This window comes from Aquarana catesbeiana, linkage group LG12 (assembly GCF_042186555.1).
Source record: "Aquarana catesbeiana isolate 2022-GZ linkage group LG12, ASM4218655v1, whole genome shotgun sequence".
In the NCBI taxonomy this organism is placed as follows: domain Eukaryota; kingdom Metazoa; phylum Chordata; class Amphibia; order Anura; family Ranidae; genus Aquarana; species Aquarana catesbeiana.
In genome coordinates this window covers 44,339,120-44,364,216 of record NC_133335.1, presented here as the reverse complement: position 1 = coordinate 44,364,216, position 25,097 = coordinate 44,339,120, and the positions used below count along the sequence as shown (strand labels likewise).

Sequence of the window (25,097 nt, the reverse complement as noted above, 5' to 3'; positions counted from 1 at the left end):
GAACTATATAAAGACCAACAGGGGAAATCAGGCAAAAGAGAAGGAGACAAAGGGAGGTCAACGGGAACTAAGATCGGGGTCACGAAGACCCTGAATAATGAACAAAAAAGTACCTCCACCTTGGGAACGGATAACTTGTTATCTGACCACAGGGTGGTAAACCTCACTGATTTTCCCCTCAATCAACACCATATTTCCCTACTGCAAAAGGGCCTGTCATTTTCACCAACCGCAACGATGAGCGAATTTGAGGTCTTTAAAGACCTGAATTTGTTCTTGCGGAAGGTGATTTTTAGATACTGGCACTCCGATCGGGGTAATCAACCAACACAAGTAGATGAGAAAACTCGGGAGGAACGTGAGTCCTTGGAAGCCCTGGTCGCCCTCTTGGAGGAAAACCAGGACTGTGACTCTGATATTGAAACTCAGGACTACTTACAGACAAGTTTTCGTCCATCAAAATTACCAATCAAATCATTGAAAATGCCCTCGTTTTCCAAGCATAAAAGGATCCAACTCTTCTTGGAACAGGTGAAAAAAGACCTTTCCAAGATCAATTGGAACCACAAGGGACTAGACAATCTGAGTAAACAGGAGAGAAAAGCTCTGAGAGAGCTGGAAAAGGCCCCCGATATTGTAATAAAAGGGAGTGATAAAGGTGGCAACACTGTACTCCTTTCCAGCACTATGTATGAGAGACAAGCTCTGTCCCTCTTGCGAGATGAAACTACATATCGGAGGCTCTCTACAAATCCCTTTTCTCAGATTGTTGCTAACCTTAATTTTAAGCTCAATATGGCTTTGGAGGAGCGCCTCATTACTCGTAAAGAACATGGGTATCTTAGTGTTCAGGAATTTAATATCCCCACCTTTTACACAATACCCAAACTCCACAAATCTATGACCGACCCCCCAGGGAGACCCATAGTTTCTGCTATACAGGGCCCCCTTGAAAGAATAGGCAAATATGTAGATGCCCTTATAAAAGAATTAGTGGTTGAGTTACCCTCATTTGTACAAGACACAAGGGATGTCTTGGGAAAACTGAATGATATTGTGGTACCGGAGGAGGTTCTCCTCGTCGGAATTGATGTTGAGTCGCTGTATACATCAATTCCCCATGTTTGGGGGATTAAAGCGACACAACACTTTTTGGACCATAAATTCCCACTTCTAGCCACTCAAAATGAGTTTATCATAGACCTCCTACAATTTATGTTGGATAACAACTGCTTCCAGTTCTTGGGGGTCTACTATAGACAGATCAGAGGCACCTCGATGGGAGCCCCACGGGCCCCATCATATGCGTGCCTGCATCTGGGGATGTGGGAGCTTGACTGTGTGTATCCCTCGCTGATGTACCTTGGCCACTGTTTACTGTGGCTAAGGTACATCGACGATGTGATTATGCTATGGAAGGGCACAACAGCTGACCTAGTTAATTTCATGGAAGAACTAAATGGAAACGACAGGAACATCAGACTAACTTATACCTATAGTTCCAAAACCCTGTCCTTCCTCGACCTCTCCATCAGTATTGAGGGAGGCAAACTCCAGACCAGGACATTCAGAAAAGATACTGCAGCCAACACATTGCTCCTGGCATCAAGCCATCATCCTAAGTCCCTCATACAGGGCATCCCCGTGGGACAGTTCCTTAGGGCCAGAAGGAACTGCTCGGGTGAGAGTGATTTCTACTCTGAGGTACAGGACCTATATGGGAGATTTCGTGACCGTGGATACTCCCATAAATCTATAAGAAAGGCCAAAAAAAGAGCTATACAGTCTGATAGACAGTCCCTTTTACTTGGAAACAAAAAGAACAAGCCAGGTAATGCAAATTCGTCCCCAATTAGGATTATCACCAGGTATGGGGCACAATGGGAACAAATCAGAAAGGTATTGAGCCACCATTGGCATATACTCTCTGAGGCCCCAATTTTAGGTGATATAGTAGGCGATAGACCACTCTTGACAGCCAGACGGGCAAGGAACTTAAAAGATTGCCTTGTCCAGTCTGAGTATAGTAGACCCCCAAGACGAGACTGGCTTACCAGCCTCCCCCCCCTGAGAGGCATGTATCCGTGTGGCAGGTGCCATATTTGTAAGTATGTTGACAGGACTGACATGTTCACCAGTTCCGACGGCCAAAACCAATTTAAGATTAAGAATTTTATTAATTGTGCTACAACACGTGTAATCTATATGTTGACTTGCCCATGCGGACTAATTTATGTTGGCAAGACTAAGAGACAACTTAAGACCAGAACTGGTGAACATGTCCTAAGTATCATCAACAAAGAAGATGACCATCCCCTTGCATTGCACTTTCTGAAGGCCCATGGCGGTGATCCAAGTGGCCTTAAATGCAAGGGTATTTATAAACTGAATTTGCCTTCTAGAAGGGGGGACTATGATAGGACTTTATATCAAAAAGAGAAGATGTGGATCTTCTACTTAAAAAGCCTACAGCCTTTGGGCTTGAATAATGAATGCAGTTTTTCTGCATTTCTGGAACGCTAATGAGATGGACCTTTGCGTGGAAATTTATTTTCCCTACTCTTGTTTCTTGAGAAGTTTTTTTGCCCCTGTATAGGCTGCCTCTGTATATACTCCCCTAATATGGTTATGGGGTTCCGAGATAACATTGGTATACTGTACAGATTCACTATTAGGGGTATACATCAGCATACATTATATGGGCTAATTAGGCATGCATCCCCCAGGGGGAGTTGTGGTTGCTTATCAAAAGTACCTTATATGTATTTACTACCATATATAGGTTAATTGTACACATATCCCCTTGGTGAGTGGCCACTGCTAAGCAGAAGTGAATGTTTTCCATTTCTTGAGAAAAACTATATATTTATTATTGCTTTCTCAATTTATCCATCAGGTCCGTTAATTAACTGCATTTATATATGGTTTTTAATTCTGCACTAGTGGTGAATGACGTAATGAATGGTGTCCAGGTGTGAGTGTCCTTGATTAGTAATTGATATCCTTAGTGGGACTATTTAAAGCACGTATCCTGACCCAGCACGCATGCTCTGAGGAAACCTGTGACCAGGTGAAACGCGTAAGTATCACGCCATCACCTGTGTGGTGGCTGGGACTTCTGGATGCCCACCAAACAGCCCGGAACCACCTCAGTCCATCTCCACCCCTGGACGGACCAATATCGCTAAATCTAAACAGAGATCCTGCTTCTCCGCTGCCTCCTCATGTGGCTGTCTACAATACCGCCTACTCAGCTGATTGCCATAGCCCAGCTGACTACCCTTGTACCTGGCGATCTACCGTAAGCGTAGTCTGGAGGAATTAGTACTGCCGGAAGTGTAAGGCTATCAGCATGGTTTACTGACAAGCCAGGAGACGGTGTCAGCACAGCTACTCCGCGGACCACAAGACATTCAGATTAAGACGCCTAAATGGTGAGCGATATTACATGTTTTCCTATGTAAAAACATCAATGGACTTGGGTCTGTCATGTCACTAAATGTTGACCCCCGTGCTTAACAGCGCTATACTGCATGGATCTCTGTTCAATATATTTGAGTCAATCCTACGGGTGGATTTCTCGTCTTTATGCAGTTCTGATACAGTAAACTGTCCTATGCATATGCCCATGGTACTCTACTTTTATCACTTTATATATCTGAGCAACATTTGAACAATATTTACTCAATAAGACCCGGGTCAAGGACTTTTTGTCTGTATGTGTATGCAAGACGAGTGATTGATGGAGGTGTGTATATAGGGTAAGGTGGCCACCCAATGTCCCATGTAAGACGTCAGTCTTATTTTTAATTCTAGCTGGAGGGAGGATTATTTTCATCTTTAATTTCTGTATTATTGTTAATCTGTTTATATATGAACTTTTCTACCTGAGGGTTTCTAATAAAGATAGTTAAGCTTAATATCAGTGTGTCCTCATTGAAGAAACTGCTTTTTTGGAATCTTTTCCGACTTTTTTCTTTTGTATATGCTGTTGGTTAAGTTCAGAGGACAATTACCCTGTTTTATGTGGTTTTCTTCACGATTTATAGTCTGTGGTAATGATATACGCAGGTGTATATATCTGAGCAGGTAATCGGTAAACCGCCAGTAAAGCTCACGCACACCTGCGCTTGATTGGCAACGTCAGTGGTCTTTTTTTCTTTTGTTTATATGAGTGCAGATACATATTGTTATAGTGTTTTTTACACTGCAAGCTTAGCTTAAAGTTAAGCGTGTATGTGTGGGCAAAAAAAAAGGACATTTCTGCAATACTTGCACAAATTGCCATATTTTATTACAAATACAACCCGGGGAGTTCGTATGTCATTTTTCCACTGGTGACCTCGATGTTGGAAGCTGCTGACATGGTTTTGTGGAATCGATTGTGACCCTGATATATTGAGCATTTATGACCATTTATAATCTAATTGTCCAACTAATCTGGTAAGAGGCACATTTGACTATCTCACATGGTGATGGATCTTCTTTGCACGGGATTGGAAGGAATTTGTGCACATTTCAGAGAGTGGATTGCTTATGAGTGAAGGCTCTTTCATCGCTAAGACTTTTCTTATGGACACTTTTTACAATTCATTTTTTTACATTTATTTTCACTTTGATTTTTTATGTATTTATATTGTCTTAGTTAATATATTTTATATTTGATAACACTATTATTGGAACTAGCACTGATAATTTTTTTGCACGCTATCTGTCTAACTGGTATCACAGTTTTAAGTGGCTGCTTGTTTACTTAAAGCGGAGTTACACCCAAAAGTGGAACTTCTGCTCATTGTACTCCTCCCCCCCTCCGGTGCCACATTTGCACCTTTCGGGGGGAGGGGGACAGGATACTTGTCTTTTACAGCTATCCTGTCCCAACTTCCGGGAGCCTTAGCCGCGGATATTTGCATCACCGCTCGGGCTCCCTCCTCTTTCCCCGGCCGCCGGGCCAGTAGGAGAGAGGAGCGGAGCCTCGCGCATGGGCAGTAGGGTTCCCGGCGTGAAGCCGCAAGGCTACACTGCCGGGTTCCCTTACTCGCAATGGAGGCGGCAGCACCCGACAACTGATGGAAACATCAGCTGCGGTGCCGACTCCAGGAAAGGTAAGTGTCCGATTACTAAAAGCCAGCAGCTGCAGTATGTGTAGCTGCTGGCTTTTAATTCTTGCAGCTGTGGGCGGACCTCCGCTTTAACTTGACCTAGCGCAGATATTATTTGGTGTTTGGTTATACAATACTGCTGCCTTGACTCCCACTGCGTGCAGAGAAAGGGCTTTTGGGACATGTAGTCCTGTGGGATGTGCATACTGTACATCAATAAGAACTGCCGTAGAGCACCCTGCTGATCCCCTCTTCCAGGAGCTGCCCCTGCAAGACTTATACACAATCGGTGATGAGTAACAATAGTGGTTTCTTACTACAGAAACAAGGTAAAAGAAAAAATAAATGCTGGGACATGATCCATGAATGAGAGGGAGGTTTGGGGTAAATTTGGGTCATCCAATGAAATTACCTTTAAGCTAAGGACAGGTTGCTGGGGTCCAAACAGTCAACATGTCCTAAGTAAATAAAATAGCAATTGTCAATTGCCCCTAACTCTAAAAGCCAAGTCTTGTCTCATCCATCTCATTCCATATGTTGCCTTCTTTATCATATTCATAACATATTCACAGCACTGGGAGAATGAAAAGGACACTAAGAACATTTCTTAGGCCCATTAAGTCATACCAGTTATCAAAATAACTTGATATGTTTGAAGTAGTATTTCACATTCACCTCTTCATTCGACAGCCCAATCCAAAGAGGGGACTTCTGCCCGGTTACTGCAAGGGTCAGATACGCCTGTTGGTAGGGATCTGAAATGCTCGTTAAGGTGGCATTGCGAGTTTCGCACAGCAGGCGAGCTTCAGTCCAAGTCATTGGTTTTTGCAGAATGAGGTAGGAGCTGTTCCTGTACTGAAGTCTGGTGCTAGGTGGAAATGGAAAAGGCTCGGATGCTGGGCTCAGAGAGGGCACTGCAGAGAAAAGATTTTATAAGAACAATATAAACACAGAGACTTACTTCAACAAGAAATGCTAAGTAATGGTAAGGAAATTACATAGCAAGCAACAGATTTAATAGATGAATTCTGATTGGCTGTTTTAGTGTCCTTCAGTTTTCAGATTTTCTTTGTTTTGTCACATTAGCAATCTAGACTAGAAATGTGGTCGCACACTCACAGCGCACCTTTGCTGATCTGGCAGACGTATCCATGCTTTTCTGTACATAGTTTGTCATCCCATCTCCCGGTGAACTGTGGTTGAGGTCCATGCCAGATCGCAGCACAACTAACCTGCAGATATCATAAAAAATGTGTTCTTTTTGTTTTTGAGAATGTTATATTCTGTTCTATATAATTATTATAAATATTATGTTATCTAGAAAGGTTCTAGAACTGATTAATTTAAATTGGCTCACCATCTTGCCATTGGAAGAGCTCTCCCTGGATGGTGCCCCTGGTGCCCAGTTCACATATGCCAAAGGCTGACCCTCTTCCCATTGGAATTTCTGCTGTCTATTGTTCAGACCAATCCAGAGGTCAGAGGTGATGTTGGGAAGTATGGATGTAATAAAAGCTGAAGAAAGGGAAGTAGAAAGACAAAAACTAGACTAAAAAGTAATTGATATTTTGCTACATCAATGGCTAAACATGACAACTTTTTTGTTTTTACATATAAGATATAGGGAAGGGACTGATTTATCTTTGATAAACTGGCCATGTAGTTTTTACAGATAGCTCTTGTAGATGTTACTTGCCAGCAACTCATTACTATTAAAACCCAATCAATGTTCATGGTAGCACTTACCCTGTTCTAAGTAGTTGTCAATTGTGGCGATCTCTCCATTTAGGACCTTACAAAACTCTCGAGCTTGTTGCCATGTTCTACTCTCGCCCTTACCATCTGCTCTCACGCCAAAACACTGCATGGAGATAAAAGTTATCTTCAGTGTTAAAGATAACAAACAATGTTGTAGGACTGAAGAAAAACAACTTTGCATATTGCTGCATTGACCATTATTAATCTGGCCTTACACCTGTAGAATTTAGTTTGAACGTTTGGATGAGAAACTACAAAAAATGATTGTCCACCGACCATGGATGGTGTCTCGATTTTCGCAGAATGAACATTCTACTTCCCGGATGAACTTTGACTAGTGCATGTGTATAAGTCTAGTTACGATTTTTTTCTCTTTGGGGAGCAAAATCAGTGTTTAGAAATGTGTTTGTTCCCATTAGATTTGGCAAATTTCCATCCTTATCCTTCGATTTTTTTTGTTCTCACTGATCTAAACCAATTGTTGAATTGTTCGCTTTAACGCTTAACAATACCAAAAATTACATCTTTCTAACCAAATTCTGCATGTGTAAGGCCAGCTTTAGTTTAAAATTCTGCTGCAGTAATTTGCCCAAAGAGAAAGATCCATCATAAATTGACATGTTTAGCTACACTTCTTTGTGTTCTGCAGTGTTAATTCTGAAAATATTTTCGTTGACTACAAAAACATTATTTTAGTCGACTAAAATGAAAATAATTCAGATGACTAAAATATGAGTAAGCCCTCGTTCACAATGGAGCTATTTGTCATGCAATTTGACAGGTGTGACGCCGCACCGATTTGCATAAGTAGTTCCTGCACTACTTTTGCCGATTTCAGGTGTCATTTTAATAGACATCTGTGCATGAAGCCGCACAGATGTCTTTCAAGTAGCACCTGAAATCGCGCTGACCTGCTACTTTGAAATCGTACTACTTCAAGTGAAGTAGCATGATTTCAAAGTAGCATCAATGTGAACCAGGGCTAAAACAGAAATGAAATTTTAGACGAAAGACTAAAATACAACAAAAAACAGTTCAGATAACTAAAATACGACTAAAACTAAAATTGCATTTTAGTTAAAGTGGTTTTAAACCCTTACAATCCACTTTTTACTACAGGTAAGCCTATAATAAGGCTTACCTGTAGCTACCCTGGATATCTCCTAAACCTGCACGGTTTAGGAGATATCCCCTGTATCAGCATGTGCTGACGTCATCAGCACATGCGCACTGAAGAGACGACTCGTTTGTGCCGTTGCTTTCGCTGACGTGCCGTTACCGGTGGCGTCATTGCGGCTCTGGCCAATCATAGCGTTGGAGCCTGCGATACCTGGAAATAACTCCAGGAGCGATGTCGTTGCCCGGACCAGTGTACGGGGACCGCTACGGGGGCTTCGATCTAAGGTGAGTATTTCATAATGAGCTAGTATGCTATGCATACTAGCTCATTATGCCTTTGTCTTGCAGGTTTGTTTGTTTTGTTTTTTTGTTGTTTTTTTTGTGGAGTGGGTTTACAACCACTTTAAAAGTCTATGACCAAAACGAAATTGAAATTTGACATTAAAATTAACACTGCGGTACCACATTCAGATGACTAAATTGCAACTAAAACTAAAATGACATTTTAGTCAAAAGACTAAAATATGACTAAAATTAAAATGGTGTTTTAGTCAAAAGACTATGACTAAAAACAAAATCAAAATTTAACGTAACCCTGCAATACCACATAAGAATAAGTAGGGGGCATGTATTAAGCTGCTGAAAGAAAAAAGTAAATGCTTTTCTTATTTTTTTTCTTAATATAATGGTAATATATTCAGGTAATATGTGTAAAGGCCAATAAAGTTTACAGTTTTTTTTAAACTTTAGAGCCCTTTCCGACTGGCAGCACGGCCGTGTTAGCGGTAAAGCGCTGCTAGTTTTAGCGGCGCTTTACCGTCGTTTTAGAGGCACTTTTCGGCCGCTAGCGGGGTGCTTTTAACCCCAACTAGCGACCGAATAAACAGTTAAAAGCGCCTACAAAGCGCCGCTGCCGAGGCACTTTGCAGGCGCTGCCCATTGATTTCAATGGGCAGGGGCGCTTTAGGAGCGATGTATACACCGCTCCTAAAGTGCCCCAAAGATGCTGCTTGCGGGACTTTTTTTAACGTCCTGCCAGCGCACCGCCTCATTGTGAAAGCACTCGATTTTCCACACTGGCACTGCAGATGAGGCATTTTCAGGCGCTTTACAGGTGCTTTTTTTAGCCCTAAAGCTCCTGAAAAACGCCTCCGGTGTGAAAGGGGTCTTAAAGCTGCATTTCTGTTTGTCAAAAAGCAATATTTTTGTTTGTTTATGAAACTTAGTTTTATTTATAAAGACACTATATATCGCAATGGCTAAATCTGTGTCTGTAGTGCATGTTCAAACCTTAATACCATAAATGATAAACATATTATTAGATTTTTACTCTAGGAGTATGTAATGGGTTTGGCAATTCTAGAAAAATGCTTAATTAATGCATTACAATTTAACTAAACCCATTCGATTTTAGTCAGCCAAAATGTACTGGAGATTTTAGCTGACTAAAATACGACTGAAAAAGTTCAGATGACTAACATATGACGAAAACTAAAATGGCATTTTAGTCACAGGACTATGACTAAAACTACAGTAGATCAAAATTTTTGACATAAAAAATAACACTGGTGTTCTGACCTTGTTCATGAAAGGTAGCCAGGTCTTGGGGCAGCCACCCACACTGGGTGGAGAAAGCGGAGGTAAGGTGGGAGGTGGCACTGTGGTGTTGGTCCTTTTACATACATATGGCAGAGCAGTGATGCATTTCTGATCACCCCATTCTCCTGCAGACAAAAAGAGCACCATGGGTCTAAGCAATACTCAAAACTCACATTTACAACTCTAGTAAAACAAAGACTTGGCCAAGTGACTCATTTTCTAACCAAAGACAAAAAACTGCTTATAAAACCTTCAACTTCATCAAAATTACTGGTTTTAAGTACAATATATATAATTCAAAGGACAAGTTCAATAATTATGTAAAAAAAAAAACGCTAGTCCCCCAAACACACTAAGATGACCCCCACCCACAGGATCCTGTTTATTTCATCTGATGGTGATAGCCTTCCACTTTGTCTATTTCCTGGCCACTAAAAATATAGCGCCGGGCTGCCCGCACCATAAACCTAAAGGAGACGTACAGGGGTTGAATGACAACTCATGGGGCCCCTGGGCAATAGGAGATTATGGGGACCCCCGGGCAATAGGAGAAGATTATGGGGCCCCTGGGCAGAAGGAGATTATGGGGCCCCCAGGCAATAGGAGATTATGGGCCCCAAAGGCAATAGATTATGGGGCCACACAGTATACACACACACACATACAGTATACACACACAGACACGCAATATACACACAGTATTCACACACAGAATACACATACACACACTGAAAAAATACTGTAAAAAACACAGATTTTTACATACTGTCCCTGGTTTTATTGAGGCTGGCAACCCTGATGGGGCCCCTTAGTGGCATGGGGCCCTCGGGCAGTGCCCGAGAGCCCGAATGGTCAGTCCGCCCCTGGAGACATACCTCTGACTGATCTAAGTGGCTCAGGGATATTATATGATATAAAGTCAAAAGAAAAGAAGTGTCCTTGCTAAAAAGATGGTTCAGTTGTATTCCGAGCCCAAATACAAAAGTACTACTTACCTCTAACCGCTGTCATATACACACACTTCTTCTCTCTGGAAATGCGGCCTATCCATCCAGGAGCCCAGTTTACGAAATTGAGTAAAGTCTTGTCTGACCATCTGCAAAAAGTGCAATTTACCATAAAGATGAAATAAAATCAATATTTCATTTATTTCACTTAACAGTCAGCACTGCAGAACAAGCATAAACTCTGCCAGACCCAACTAAACAGTGATTTATCCACTTCTGTATTGCCTTAAATCCATTTCTTTTTACCCAAAGGAGCTCAGTTTATTTTTTAGATTGTACCTACCTCCCAATATGCAATGGGGTTTATTTACTAAATATCCAATCCTCTATGCTTAGTACAATATAGCATAGGTTACAAAGAAAAAAAAAAGGAAGTGATAATATTGTCATACATAGGGAGCACATGTGTAGGGAAATCTATGGTCACAGTATACACTTTCATTTTTTAACATCAACCTAGTAATAGGAGTACAAACAATAGTTATATGGGACAAGCGAATATAAGATTACTTGAAAAAACTCTTTTCATGTTGTGAGTGCTGCCTGCCTGCTGGCCATCTCTTTCCACAGCTTCCTGGATTTCCTGCATTCTTTGCAGCTTTTCCTCTGCTGTTTACTTTCAATGTCAAATGACTACATGTCCCATGGTATCTTGCTGGTTTCTGTACTAATTTTGACTCCTGAGACTCCACCTCTCAGCAACTCTGTAGTACAGAAGGCAGGGAATTCTGTGACACATCAGTGCCTACTGTGATAGACTCACCCGGGACAGAGGCTTTTGAAGGGCACATAATGCTAGCCTCTTGCCTACCGACTATGGGCCCTGGCATTTGAGGGAGCTACAAGCATTTAGGAAAATATTCTGTTATGTAATGCAAAAGGACATTATTAAGGAGGCCATGATGGTCTCTGCCAGCTTGGGACTCAGTGTACAGATGTATGTGAAAGGAATGCTGATTAATGAGATCTGGAAAACCTAGGTCTTTCACCCAATAGTTTATTGTGCTCATTAACACACCTTTGTCTCCTAGCAAACTATTGGGGGATGTGTTTATACTTACGTGTATTGTAAGTTGTGAGTGAGGAGATGGCAAGTCTACCCTCAAAGGTCATATCTCTGAGTCACCTTGTCTGGGTAAATGATTAGATAACTAGCTCATGTTAATTAGGTTTCTAGTTACAGTTTGTATTGTCAGCCTGCTGTATATATTTGTGTGTCATCTCAAATAAATCAGTTCATGCTGAGCAACCAAACGAGTATTGCCTTGTTTTGTGGTTGACAGGGGTTGGAAAATCAGATATCTATATTCAGACTGGGAGGAAGTGATATATGATGAAAGCACTCAAGCGGAGTGTGGGAGGTTTCGTTACACCTACTAACAGGTCATCATAAATATGCGTCACAAAATTGAAGGAAGTAAATGTGTGGAGGTCTGCACAAAGTAAGTCTAGAAACTTCAAGATTGTTCAGAGTAATAGAAGTAGGCTAGAAATAATTAAATAATGTAGTGTGGAATATGATTTTATTTTTTTTTTAATTTTGACCATAGATGCACTTTAAACCAAATCAGACACTTTAACAATAGTTGCCAACTTGCTACAATCTTTTATTATTTTAACAAACACCACAGCAACTCACCTGAATCTCCCATCATTTTCATATGTGTGAAGTCCGATCCACCAGTGCTGCTCTTGTACCCGGAGAGACTTACAGGGGAATAAAGAACAGCATTAGATACATATAATAAAAACGCAAATATAATATAAAGTTCTCCACCTCCTAGTAAACCTCAAAAATGTGTGGAGAACTCTGTAGAGCTTTGCAAAGGAACTTGCCCTTAGACAGTAAACATGTGCACACTGAAATATTTTGGTTTCGTCCGAAAAATAAATTTATTTAGTTACTCCCGAAATTCATTTTTATTTATTTTGTTTCGTTAAAAAATGCATTAGTATGAAAAATCCGAATTAATTAAGGTTGAATCTGTCAATTGAAGGCTTATGGTGTCTGTCGGATGTTCTAAGAAGATTCGAAGAAGCAGCTAAACTGTACGACGCAACGATCGTACATTTCTGGTCGAATGCTCTGCCCACAAGCTATAGTAGAATTCTAATGTTGTTTGACTAGTAATAATTATAATTATTAATCACTATTACTAGTCAAACAAAATTAGAATTCTTCTATAGCCTATGGGCGAAGCATTTGACCGTAAATGTCCGCTCGCGGCGATCTTATGTTTTTAGCTGCTTCATCGAATCTTCATGTCGAAGCAGCGACCACTAACAGCTCTTTTACTATTGTCTCTATAATGTTGAATCTTTTCTCTCTATGTCGAATAATCTTGGACTAATAGAGTTAGGTTAGGCACATTCGACCGCAAGTTTGATAAACACAGATCGCTATTGTCACCGTCATGTCAAATCTTCTATCTATATTAAACTGTTGTCGCAACGATACGAAAATATAATGGATACGAAAATAAAGCATATTTATTTTGGATCTTTTGGATTTCAGATTCTGCGTGTTCATTATCGTTTTTTTTAAAACGAACACGAAAATCCTCGAAATTCAGACGAAAATGCATTCGGACGATAATGAATGCACATGTCTATTAGATAGTTGGGTTGTGCCTGCAAGGATGACTGCCTTCTCAATTTTATGGGCAGCAGTTAAAAAACACAAAACATCCAATGAAAAGTGAAGTACTGGCATTCTGGGGGAGGAGGTGTCTTCTGCCAAAATTCAGCTCTTTGGGCTTATGCTAGCAAATGAAAACATAGGTTTCAAAAATAACATGTAGCCCTCCATTTGGCCCCAACATACACGTTCTCACTAATTTCCAGATGCCTTTCTTTTCAAAACATTTAGACCCCTTTCACACTGTGCTGCCACCGGCGTCAGCGGTAAAGCGGCGCTATTTTTAGCGCCGCTTTACCGTTGTTTTAGCGGCACTATTCGGCCGCTAGCGGGGTGGTTTTGACCCCCCGCTAGCGGCCCTAAAGGGGTTAAATCCGCCGGCAAAATGCCACCGGGGTGGCGTTTTGCCGGTGGTATCGCAGCGCTGTCCCATTGATTTCAATGGGGAGCAGCAGTGGAGGAGTGGTGAGTTCACCGCTCCTTCACCGCTCCAAAGAAGCTGCAGGCAGGACTTTTTCTGACACCCTGCCAGCACACCGCTCCAGTGTGAATGGAGCAGCTGTTTTAGGGCGGTTTGCAGGCACTATTTTTAACGCTATAGCCCCTGCAAAACGCTCCAGTGTGAAAGGGGTCTTATATTGAATATTTTGAACATATTGTATGTAGCGCAGACCCCTAACAGATCCTGCTGCTTTGCCCCAGGTTCTCTTCCCGACCGGGTCCCCAGGCAGTCAGGCACACAACACTTGAACACTCTCTCTCTCTCTCTCACAATTACCAGGCAGTGGATGTCTTTTTATGCTTTTTTGCTGGTTAACCACTTCTTTGCTGGTTAACCACAGGATTTACCCCCTTCCTGACCAGGCCTTTTTAAGCGATATGGCACTGCCAATTGCGCGGTCCTGCAACGCTGCACCCAAATAAAATTAATATCCTTTTTTCCCACAAATAGAGCTTTCTTCTGGTGGTATTTGATCACATCTGGGGTTTTTATTTTTTTATAAACAAAAAAAGACCGCCAATTTTGAAAAAAACACAATATTTTTTATTTTCTGCTATAAAACATACTTAATACATTTTTCTATAAAAATCTAATTTCTTCATCAATTTAGGCCAATATGTATTCTGCTACATATTTTTAGTAAAAAAAAAAACAATAAGCGTATATTGATTGGTTTGCGCAAAAGTTACAGTGTGTACAAAATAGGGGATATACCGTATTTATCGGCGTATAACACGCACTTTTTTCCCCTTAAAATCAGGGGAAAATCGCAGGTGCGTGTTATACGCCGATCCCGAGCTGTCACAACTTCAAAATCGCCGACCGCGATTTGAAAATGGCGTCGCCGGCGCCGAAATACACAGAGCCGGTCCTCGGCTCTTCTCGGCGGCTCTCGTTCACTTTCGGCTCCACTCGTAGTCCCGAGCGGAGCTATCCGAACCTACTCGGCTAGGTTCGGATAGCTCCGCTCGGAACTACGAGTGGAGCCGAAAGTGAACGAGAGCCGCCGGGAAGAGCCGAGGACCAGCTCTGTGTATTTCGGCGCCGGCGGCGCCATTTTCAAATCGCGGTCAGCGATTTTGAAGCCCAGGATGGCAGGGACAGAGGATCGAAGGCTGCACTGGGGCAAGGCTGCACTGGGGAAGGCTGCACTGACAAGGCTGCACTGGGGAAGGCTGCACTGGGGAAGGCTGCACTGGGGAAGGCTGCACTGGGGAAGGCTGCACTGACATGGCTGCACTGAGAAGGCTGCACTGACATGGCTGCACTGACATGGCTGCACTGGGGCAAGGCTGCACTGAGAAGGCTGCAATGATTTAAATGTAAGTTTTTTTCCCTTCAACTTCCCTCCTAAAAGTTTTTTTTTCCTTAAAATTCCCTCCTAAATTGGGGTGCATGTTATACGCCGATAAATACGGTATTTATGGCATTTTTATTTTTACTAGTAATGGTGATCAGTGATTTTTTAGCAGGACTACGACATTGCAGCGGACAGATCGGACACCTAGCTGACATTTTTGGGGACCAGTGATATTATTGCAGTGATCAGTGGTAAAAATATGCACTGACATTGTACTAATGACACTGGCAGGGAAGGGGTTAACATTAGGGGCGATCAAGCGGTTAACTGGTTAACTGTGTTCCCTCAGTGTGTTTCTAACTTTGTGGGGGGGATGGGCTGTCTGGGACAACACACAGGATCCTGTGTCATCCCGTGTCAAAACGGAGATCTGCCTTGTTTATTTCGGCAGATCCCTGTTCTGTCTCTGCGGGGAAAGATCGTGGGCAGCCAGTGGACATCGAGTACGCCAGACCCATTGATTGGCTCCCCCGCTCGCCAATCGGCATGCACAGAACCTCGTGCACGAACCGCCCAACACCTACGGTGATTCGCACAGCTGAGCCAGCTTGCCGAAATATAACTGCAGCGGCTGGTCGGCAAGAGGTGGGGTGCAGGAAAACTTTGGGATATTTCAGAGTTTAGTGCACAAATTATTTGGAGGACACTCTCTATGCGGTCTTCAGAGCCATCCTCCTTCTTTGCAGAGGCTAGAAACGAACACTTCTGGGACACTCAGATGACATATCCCACTTTAGCAACACTGACACAGTGACACAAGGGGTTAAACAGCAAACAGTCACTAGGTTCCCACTTCCAAGCCTCTACTCAGTGTCTCCAGATACTTGAATACCTCCTGTCCAATACTAGATAGACACACCTTCCATGAAGCTCCATGCAGGATCTTCAGTGCACCCCTTATACTTGGCTTTAAACTGCTTCCAGGAAAATAGCCCCTCCCCCAGCTAATACTGAGATGAGATCTCTGTGGATTTTCTGCAACAGGAATCAGCTCATCTGCCCAAGGGGCATCAGCCCTTAAGTCTAGTATCTTCTCCTCCTAGACAAGAACCCGGCTGCTCCAGGCCTCAAACTATTTATGAGCTCTCTTTCCGCCTTCTGGGCACACCTCCCCACTTCATTATAGAATCTACTAGAAGGCAGGGAGAATTAGTTGAGCATTCATCAAAGCAAGGGTCCCTCACCTCACGTTCTGGGGACAACTGTAACATTTTAGATTTCTAGACACTTTTGTCTCCATTGACAAAGGTCAAGAGTGACAGCATGTGCAAACAGCAAACTGTTTTGGCTGGAGTTATACATTAAAAAAATATTAACTCATAGAAATTTTATGTGGCCACTCCTACTCTTTAACAAGTTATAGCTGAACAAGTCTGAACCAGGAAAACAAATGTGTTTTGCTTTTGTGATACAATGATCACATTTACAGTTATTTTGTACCTTCTGTAGGTTCTGCACTAGAAAGTCTAGCTCTGCTGGACTATGAACAGACGTCAGCTCAGCCCCAAACCAAGTACAGATTCTCTGAGCCTGTTGCCATGTAGATCGATGCTCAAAAAATTTATACTCTGCATTCTCAAATCTGATCCACTCGGTGTTTCCTGAAAAAGAGCATAGTGATTGAGAAAAGGGTGATGGGGCAAATACAATATAGATACTGAACATCTTTGAATAAAATTCACCAATGATTATGCAAACATTTTAAGTGGGCCTAGCATCAGATACTGTATAGTTTCTCATGTTAAGGGCATGCATCCTAAGTAATATTTGACTGTAATGCCTCATACAAATGATGAGAATATCAGGCGAATGATCGTTCGTTTTTTATTTTTCGCATGCTAATCTCTGATCGAAAACAAAGAGGTTACTAAAGTTACGACAATTCTTATATCACAGAATACAACTTCGGAAGTAATTTATTCTATTGGATTGTAATGTATTGTTTCGTTTCTTGGTCACTTGATTTTTTTCGGACGAATATTGTACTGATTAAACGAAAATCGTTCATTCTGGTATCATACAAGAAAATTTTTTGCGATTGTCCCTTCGGATAATTTCACATGAATGGTCGTGATCGGCTCTCCAAAGCTGTGTACCAACATGCAGATTATCTTAAATTCATATTGACTCCGGTATTTTTGGTCCGATTTTTTTCATTGTGTGTACTAGGCTTAACTCTTACAAGTATTTATTACCACTCATGGAGGTCAGAGTACTCCCCCTGACAATGCCTTCATCTGCTTTTCTCATCAGGACATTATAATTTTGTGCAGGCTTCATCTTGGGTCAGTATCTGCTTCTTGGACTGAGATACTGGCTCAGAGTCGAGTTCGCAGTGATGCAAATCCCACATACGTACAGTATCTCACAAAAGTGAGTACACCCCTCACATTTTTGTAAATATTTTATTATATCTTTTCATGCGACAACACTGAAGAAATGACACTTTGCTACAATGTAAAGTAGTGAGTGTACAGCTTGTATAACAGTGTAAATTTGCTGTCCCCTCAAAATAACTCAAAACACAGCCATTAATGTCTAAACCGCTGGCAACAAAAGTGAGTACACCCCTGTGAAAATGTCCAAATTGGGCCCAATTAGCCATTTTCCCTCCCCGGTGTCATGTGACTTGTTAGTGTTACAAGGTCTCAGGTGTAATTGGGGAGCAGGTGTGTTAAATTTTGTGTTATCACTCTCACTCTCTCATACTGGTCAATGGAAGTTCAACATGGCAAAGAATTCTCTGAGGATCTGAAAAAAAGACTTGTTTTTCTACATGAAGATGGCCTAGGCTATAAGAAGATTGCAAAGAGCCTGAAACTGAGCTGCAGCACCATGGCCAAGACCATACAGCGGTATAACAGGACAGGTTGCACTCAGAACAGGCCTCATCATGGTCGACAAAAGAAGTTGAGTGCACGTGCTCGGCGTCATATCCAGAGGTTGTCAATGGGAAATAGACGTATGGGTGCTGCCAGCATTGCTGCAGAGGTTGAAGGGGTGGGGCGTCAGCCTGTCAGTGCTCAGACCATATGTTGCACACTGCATCAAATTGGTCTGCATGGCTGTTGTCCCAGAAGGAAACCTCTTCTAAAGATGATGCACAAGAAAGCCCGCAAACAGTTTGTGGAAGACAAGCAGACTAAGAACATGGATTACTGGAACCATATCCTGTGGTCTGATGAGACCAAGATAAACTTATTTGGGTCAGATGGTGTCAAGCATGTGTGGCGGCAACCAGGTGAGGAGTACAAAGAAAAGTGTGTCTTGCCTACAGTCAAGCATGGTGGTGGGAGTGTCATGGTCTGGGGAACCATGAATCCCAACATGTACTGTGACACACTGAAGCAGAGCATGATCCCCTCCATTTGGAGACTGGGCTGCAGGGCAGTATTCCAACATGATAATGACCCCAAACACAACTCCAAGACGACCGCTGATTTGCTAAAGAAGTTGAGGATAAAGGTGATGGACTGGCCAAGCATGTCTCCAGACCTAAACCCTATTGAGCATCTGTGGGGCATCCTCAAACGGAAGGTGGATGAGCGCAAAGTCTTTAACACCCACCAGCTCTGTGATGTTGTCATGGAGGAGTGGAAGAGGACTCCAGTGGCAACCTGTGAAGCTCTGGCGAACTCCATGCCCAAGAGGGTTAAGGCAGTGCTGGAAAATAATGGTGGCCTCACAAAATATTGATATTTTGGGCCCAATTCGGACATTTTCACTTAGGGGTGTACTCACTTTTGTTGCCAGCGGTTTAGACATTAATGGCTGTGTGTTGAGTTATTTTGAGGGGACAGCAAATTTACACTGTTATACAAGCTGTACACTCACTACTTTACATTGTAGTAAAGTGTAATTTCTTCAGTGTTGTCACATGAAAAGATATAATAAAATATTTACAAAAATGTGAGGGGTGTACTCACTTTTGTGAGATACTGTATATCTGCCACAGGTCAACCACTGCTGTAAGCCTTTGCTTTTTGACTTGCTATATAGTTGCATTGTCCCAGTTCGATTAATAGGGAGTTAAATGAAGATATGTTGCTCAAGCACAAGATTAGACTTTTGGTAGGTATTTTGATCTGTTGATATTTTAGTTAGGAGACTACTCTCTAAGATCTAAACAGGATTTAATCCAGATTGGCAGTAGTGAGTTTTTTTTTTTTTTTTAGAGAGAAGAGAATACCAGAGGTATGGTTAAGAGTTGAACTGGATTCACTTCACTCTATCAAACTGATTACTAATGAGGGGAGGAAAGCTAGCCAAACAGAAAATCAATAGATTCTTCCATCTAGGGTAAATACTGTAGAGTGGATGGAAGAACCTGTACCACCCACTATTGTATTCAACTCTAGTTACAACTTCTTGAATAGTGACTGCATTTGACTGGATGCAGTTGAACAGTGACTGCATCTGACTGTATGTAGACAACTTTTTACCCAGCTAATTTGATTTTTAAGTAAAGGTTTGTCAGCCAGGTGGTGCCAACATGGCCACCCACAGCTCAAAAACTGGCCAGTTCAGCAGGAACTGTCCAAAATACAAGCTGCTTGTTGCCTGCAGAAATATCTTCTAATTGCAGCAGACTGGTGACATCAACTTAGCCTAGGCAAATTCACCTGACAGGAGCTCAAGGATGGCCTTTTAAAAGGAAGGCTTATAGGCAGAATTAATTCAGCTTCACTTGAAAAGATAATGAGAGGTCGACTTTCAGGTGCTGATCAAAAGGATTTTTTTTATCAACTTAAGATAACATTACTCATTTATTGCTCAGTAGTCCATTAGAATATCAACCAACATTTTGCTGCCTGTCTTTGCCTACTGTGGCAGATAACATTGCCCAAAAAGAGTTCTATAAATATCAAATATATTCTGTACATATGATTTTTTGAATGTATTCACATGTCTATAAAACATTCTTTGCATCCCAATACAAGGAACTAAAAATGTTACGAAAAACAACAGATCATTTGTTAGCTTTTATTTTCTTACCTTCACAGCAGAACTTAAATATGTAATCTTTTTGATTGTTAAGTGCAACATGCTTCCATTTGCTATGGTTAGGTGTAAGAGGCTTCCACAAGCTAAGGCTTCACAATAAAGTACATCAAAATAGCATATAAAATATCCGAATAACTATGTAATGATACAGAGGAGAAAAATCAAACTCACCCTTTGGAACTTCTGGTTCTTTGATGTCTGTTCCTGAACATTCAAAAGAAAAAAGAAACAAGTATTCCATCAAAAAGTAAACCAGAACAAGTGATTCAAAGATGGAATATTGTAACCAGTGCTGAATTTGGACCTAAAGTAGAGCACCTGCCAAAACTTCCTTTTATTAAGTTAGGCCAGAAAATAGAACACACAGACAACAGTAAACACCTAACAGAAGCTGTAACCCTTTCGCTCCCTATCCAAGACCAAAAAAAGGGAGGGGGGAGTGGAGTTCTACATTAATGCATGAAAATGGTCATAACATTATGACTACCCACCATAACCCGCCAGGATATGGACTCCACTAGACCTCTGAAGGTATGCTGTGGTATCTGGCACCAAGCCATCAGTAGCAGATCCTTTAAATCTTGTAAGTTATGAGGTGGGGCCTCCATGGACTTGTTTTCCAGCACATCCCACAGATGCTCGATCTGGAGAATTTAGAATCCAAGTCAACACCTTGAACTCTTGTTCCTCAAACCATGTTTAGAATTCATCAGACCAGGCCACCTTTTTTCATGGTGTTGTGGTCCAGTTCTCATGCTCACATGTCCATTGTAGCTGTTTTTTGGCTGTGGACACAAGTCAGCATAGGCACCCTGACTGCACTGCAGCTACGCAGCCCCGTACACAAAATACTGCGATGCACTTTGTGATTGACACCTTTCTGTCTGAACCAGCATGAACTTTTTCAGCAATTTGAGCTACAGTAGCTCTTCTATTGGATCAGACTACACAGGGCAGCCTTCGCTCCCCATTGACCATCCATGATTTGCCAGTTTTTTTTTTTTTTTACTTGGACAAATTTTAGTAGGTCCCGACCTCTGCAGACTGGGAAAATCCCTCAAAAGCTGCAATTTGGAAGATGTTCTGACCCAGTTGTCTAGTCATTATAATTTTTGCCCTGGTCAAAGTCACTCAAATCCTTACGCTTGCCCATTTTTTCTACTTTCAACACATCAATTTCAGGGAAAGCATGTTCACTTACTGCCTAATATATCCCACCCATTGTAATGAGATAATGAATGTTATTCACTTTACCTGTCAGTGGTCATAATGTTATGACTGATCGGTGTATATACAGTGTATCCGGAAAGTATTCACAGCGCTTCACTTTTTCCACATTTTGTTATGTTAAAGCCTTATTGCAAAATTGATCAAATTCATTATTTTCCTCAACATTCTACAAACAGTACCCCATAATGACAACATGAAAGAAGTTTGTTTGAAATCTTTGCAAATTTATTTAAAAAAAAAAAAAGGAAAAAAAAATATTTTCACAGCCTTTGCTCAATACTTTGTTGAAGCACCTTTGGCACCAAGTACAGCCTCAAGTATTCTTGAGTATGACGCTACAAGCATGGCACACCTATTTTTGGGCAGTTTCCCCCATTCTTCTTTGCAGGACCTCTCAAGATCCATTAGGTTGGATGGGGAGCATCAATGCACAGTCATTTTCAGATCTCTCCAGAGATGTTCAATCGGGTTAAAGTCTGGGCTATGGCTGGCCAACTCAAGGACATTCACAGAGTTGTCCCGTAGCCACTCCTTTTTTATCTTGCCTGTGTGCTTAGGGTCATTGTCCTGTTAAAAGATGAACCTTCACTCCAGTCCGAGCTCCAGAGCACTCTGCAGCAGGTTTTCATCATGGATGTCGCTGTACATTGCTGCATTCATCTTTCCCTCGATCTTGACTAGTCTCCCAGTTCCTGCCACTGAAAAACTTCCCCACAGTATGAAGTTTCCACCACCTTGCTTCACTGTAGGGATGGTATTGGCCAGGTGATGAGCGTTGCCTGGTTTCCTCCAGACATGACGACTGCCATTCAGGCCAAAGAGTTCAATCTTTGTTTCATGAGAACAGAGAATTTTGGTCTGAGAGTCCTTCAGGTGCCTTTTGGCAAACTCCAGGTTGGCTGTCATGTGCCTTTTTACTGAGCAGTGGCTTCCCCATGGCCACTCTACCATACAGGCCTGATTGGTGGAGTGCTGCAGAGATGATTGTTCTTCTAGAAGGTTCTCCTCTCTCCACAGAGAAACGCTGGAGCTCTGTCAAAGTGACCATCGGGTTCCTGGTCACATTCCTGACTAAGGACCTTCTCCCCTGATCACTTAGTTTGGCCAGGTGGCCCGCTCTAGAAGGAGTCCAGGTGATTCCAAACTTCTTCCATTTACAAATGATGGAGGCCACTGTGCTTACTGGGACCTTCAATGCTGCAGAAATTTGTACCCTTCCCCAGATCTGTGCCTCTATACAATCCTGTCTCAGAGGTCTACAGACAATTCCTTGGACGTCATGACTTGTTTTGAGCCCTGACATGCACTGTTAACTGTGGGACCTTATATAGACAGGTGTGTGCCTTTCCAAATCATGTCCAATCAACTGAATTTACAACAGGTGGACTCCAATCATGTTGTTAAAACATCTCAAGGATGATCAGTGGAAACAGGATGCCCCTGAGCTCAATATTGAGTGTCATGGCAAAGGCTGTGAATACTTTGTACATAGGATTTTTTCCTTTTTATTTTAAATACATTTGCAAAGGTTTCAAACAAACTTCTTTCTTCTTCTTTCTTCTGTCATTATGAGGTATTGTTTGTAGAATTTTGATGAAAATAAAGAATTTAATTAATCTTGGAAAAAGGGTGTAACATAACTAAATGTTGAAAAAGTGAAGCGTTGTGAATACTTTCCAGAACCACCGTATAGCAACTATTTAAAATATTAGGAGACGTTTTAGTTCATAGAGGCTTTCAGAAAAGAAAATGCTGCTATAAAAAGAGCAGTGAAAGATTTTCTTCAATAAAAATTACATTAAACAATATAAAAAAAAACAGTTAAGAGCCATGATTATAACATGAAAAAGATATGAAAAGGGGCCTGAAACAAGGAAAAGCAATATGACCAGCACATTAAGAAAAACATTCATTGCTTTTGCCATGTTGTATTAAACAGACCAACTCAAACTTCTAGCAGCAGGATACTAAGCGATGTGTCCAAGGACAGAAGTTGGAAAGCAGCATTCATCTCCAATCCAATGATTTACTGTAACTCCTTAGTCTACAAAAGCAAAGGCCAACTGACCCAGCTATAGTTAGTCTGAAGTCAACCTATATTCCAAGCCTAGGCTAAAGTGCACTGTTGGCTGGTGACATGAGCAAACTGTGGTGCTTGATTACACACCCACATAGTATACCCATCAAGCTTCTAAAGCTAAACTCCTGGCACCAATATTTGTAGTTGTTAGCTCCTTATCCCCTGCGTCTAGCATTTTTTTCTTCCATCAGAATCCAAATCTGACGTTTGACTTTAAAAAACCCATCCCGTGATGACGATGTGGGCATAATGACGCACGCACAGCTGCAACATGACAGCACTGGTGTCAGTCTTAGATGCGGCACTTTACGCCGACCATAGATGAAGCAATTTTTTTTACTGCAACCAAGGATTGCCGATAAGAAAATAAAAAATCGCTCGAATCCCTCGAACTGAGCCATTGTGCTTTCCCAATGGGTGGACAGAGGAAGCCATCTTAGCTGGGGGAACACAACAAATATTGTTGTACCGAAGGTGATCAATTGATCAGCTTGGGTACATTAAGCTTGCCCATACATGGTTCGAATCTGTTCCTGCTGAACCGGCCGAGATTCGAACCATCTATGGTCGAATTTAGTCAGCAGAAAACAGAAGCACATCAGAAGTTGTACAAAAAGGCACAACTAAAAGCTGAAGTTTTAAAGGTACTAGACAAACAACAAAAATAATCTACACAGCCAGTAGAACATCTAAACATATCAAAACCATGGTGCCCAGATTTAAAGTTTGATTATGATTCATTTATTCAGCTTTATCTGATATACTGAAACAGTTGGAAGTCAGGGAGCTGTACCTTTAGGCAATTTGCATATCCAATCCATCTGAGAGTCACACTCAATAGCCACCCACTGTAAAGATGACAGGTCCAGCACCACACACCTTCTTATATCATCATTGTCTTGATAGCTGCGGTCAAAGTTGTGATAGGAATACTGAAATAAATAGGCAGCATTAATTGGATTTCCTGTGATCTTTTAGTTGAAACATTTACACCTCTTCTATTTGTAGACATTTTGAAGGCACCTCTACTACATGTAGACTTTTTGCATTAACTGATAGCAAGCAGCCAGGGAAACATATCAATGTAATGTATATCATGTAATAGGTAGCCATAGGTAAGAGAAGACTCTTTTGCCAATAGATGCCAGCATACTGTACCAGAAAACTCTAGGAAAAAATATTAACTAGATACAGTATGTTCAGCTGATTTCTATTGTACTCCACAAGAAAAGTCAGTTGGGAGGATCTCTAGCTATGTTCCTGCTTTCACTTGCAGTGGCATACATATGCACATTTTGTGTGGTCTGAGCATGTATGTTTATGCCACAATCTGCTGAATTTAAAATTATTTTTAAAAATTCTTCCAGGTATTAGAACCCATCCACGTGTCTGAAATCCTTCCACTATGTATATGCAATGTAAGGCTGCCAATAAATTGGAAGATCTCTTATGAACTGCTAAGTCAATAGAAAAAAAAATGATTCCAGTCAATCAGGAAAAGAGGGTTGATGTCATTATATCAAGCCTGACTTTTTTTACATAGGTATTGTAGTGAGCGTAAATGGATTTTTACACAAATAATATAATAAAAATAAATATATAATAAAATGTTTGGCACACTAAAGTGGATGGTATTTAGAAGGACACCATAGAACAAAGTGGATTATAATTTCAAGTCTTTTATATATTTTGTAGACT

At 41.5% G+C, this 25,097-nt stretch overlaps 1 protein-coding gene across 1 annotated transcript in view; it reads right to left on the bottom strand.

Annotated features, from left to right (window-relative positions):
* Positions 1-25,097, bottom strand: part of MRC2 (mannose receptor C-type 2) — a 135,159-nt gene that overhangs the window by 22,114 nt on the left and 87,948 nt on the right. Inside the window, exons 15-24 of the mRNA XM_073607669.1 lie at positions 24,193-24,331; positions 20,261-20,293; positions 16,526-16,686; positions 12,225-12,292; positions 10,574-10,674; positions 9,558-9,703; positions 6,849-6,963; positions 6,460-6,617; positions 6,229-6,334; positions 5,778-6,016 (exon numbers count right to left, since the gene is read on the bottom strand). Of these exons, the coding sequence (XP_073463770.1) occupies positions 5,778-6,016; positions 6,229-6,334; positions 6,460-6,617; positions 6,849-6,963; positions 9,558-9,703; positions 10,574-10,674; positions 12,225-12,292; positions 16,526-16,686; positions 20,261-20,293; positions 24,193-24,331 (1,266 nt within the window). The remainder of the gene's footprint in view (positions 1-5,777; positions 6,017-6,228; positions 6,335-6,459; positions 6,618-6,848; positions 6,964-9,557; positions 9,704-10,573; positions 10,675-12,224; positions 12,293-16,525; positions 16,687-20,260; positions 20,294-24,192; positions 24,332-25,097) is intronic.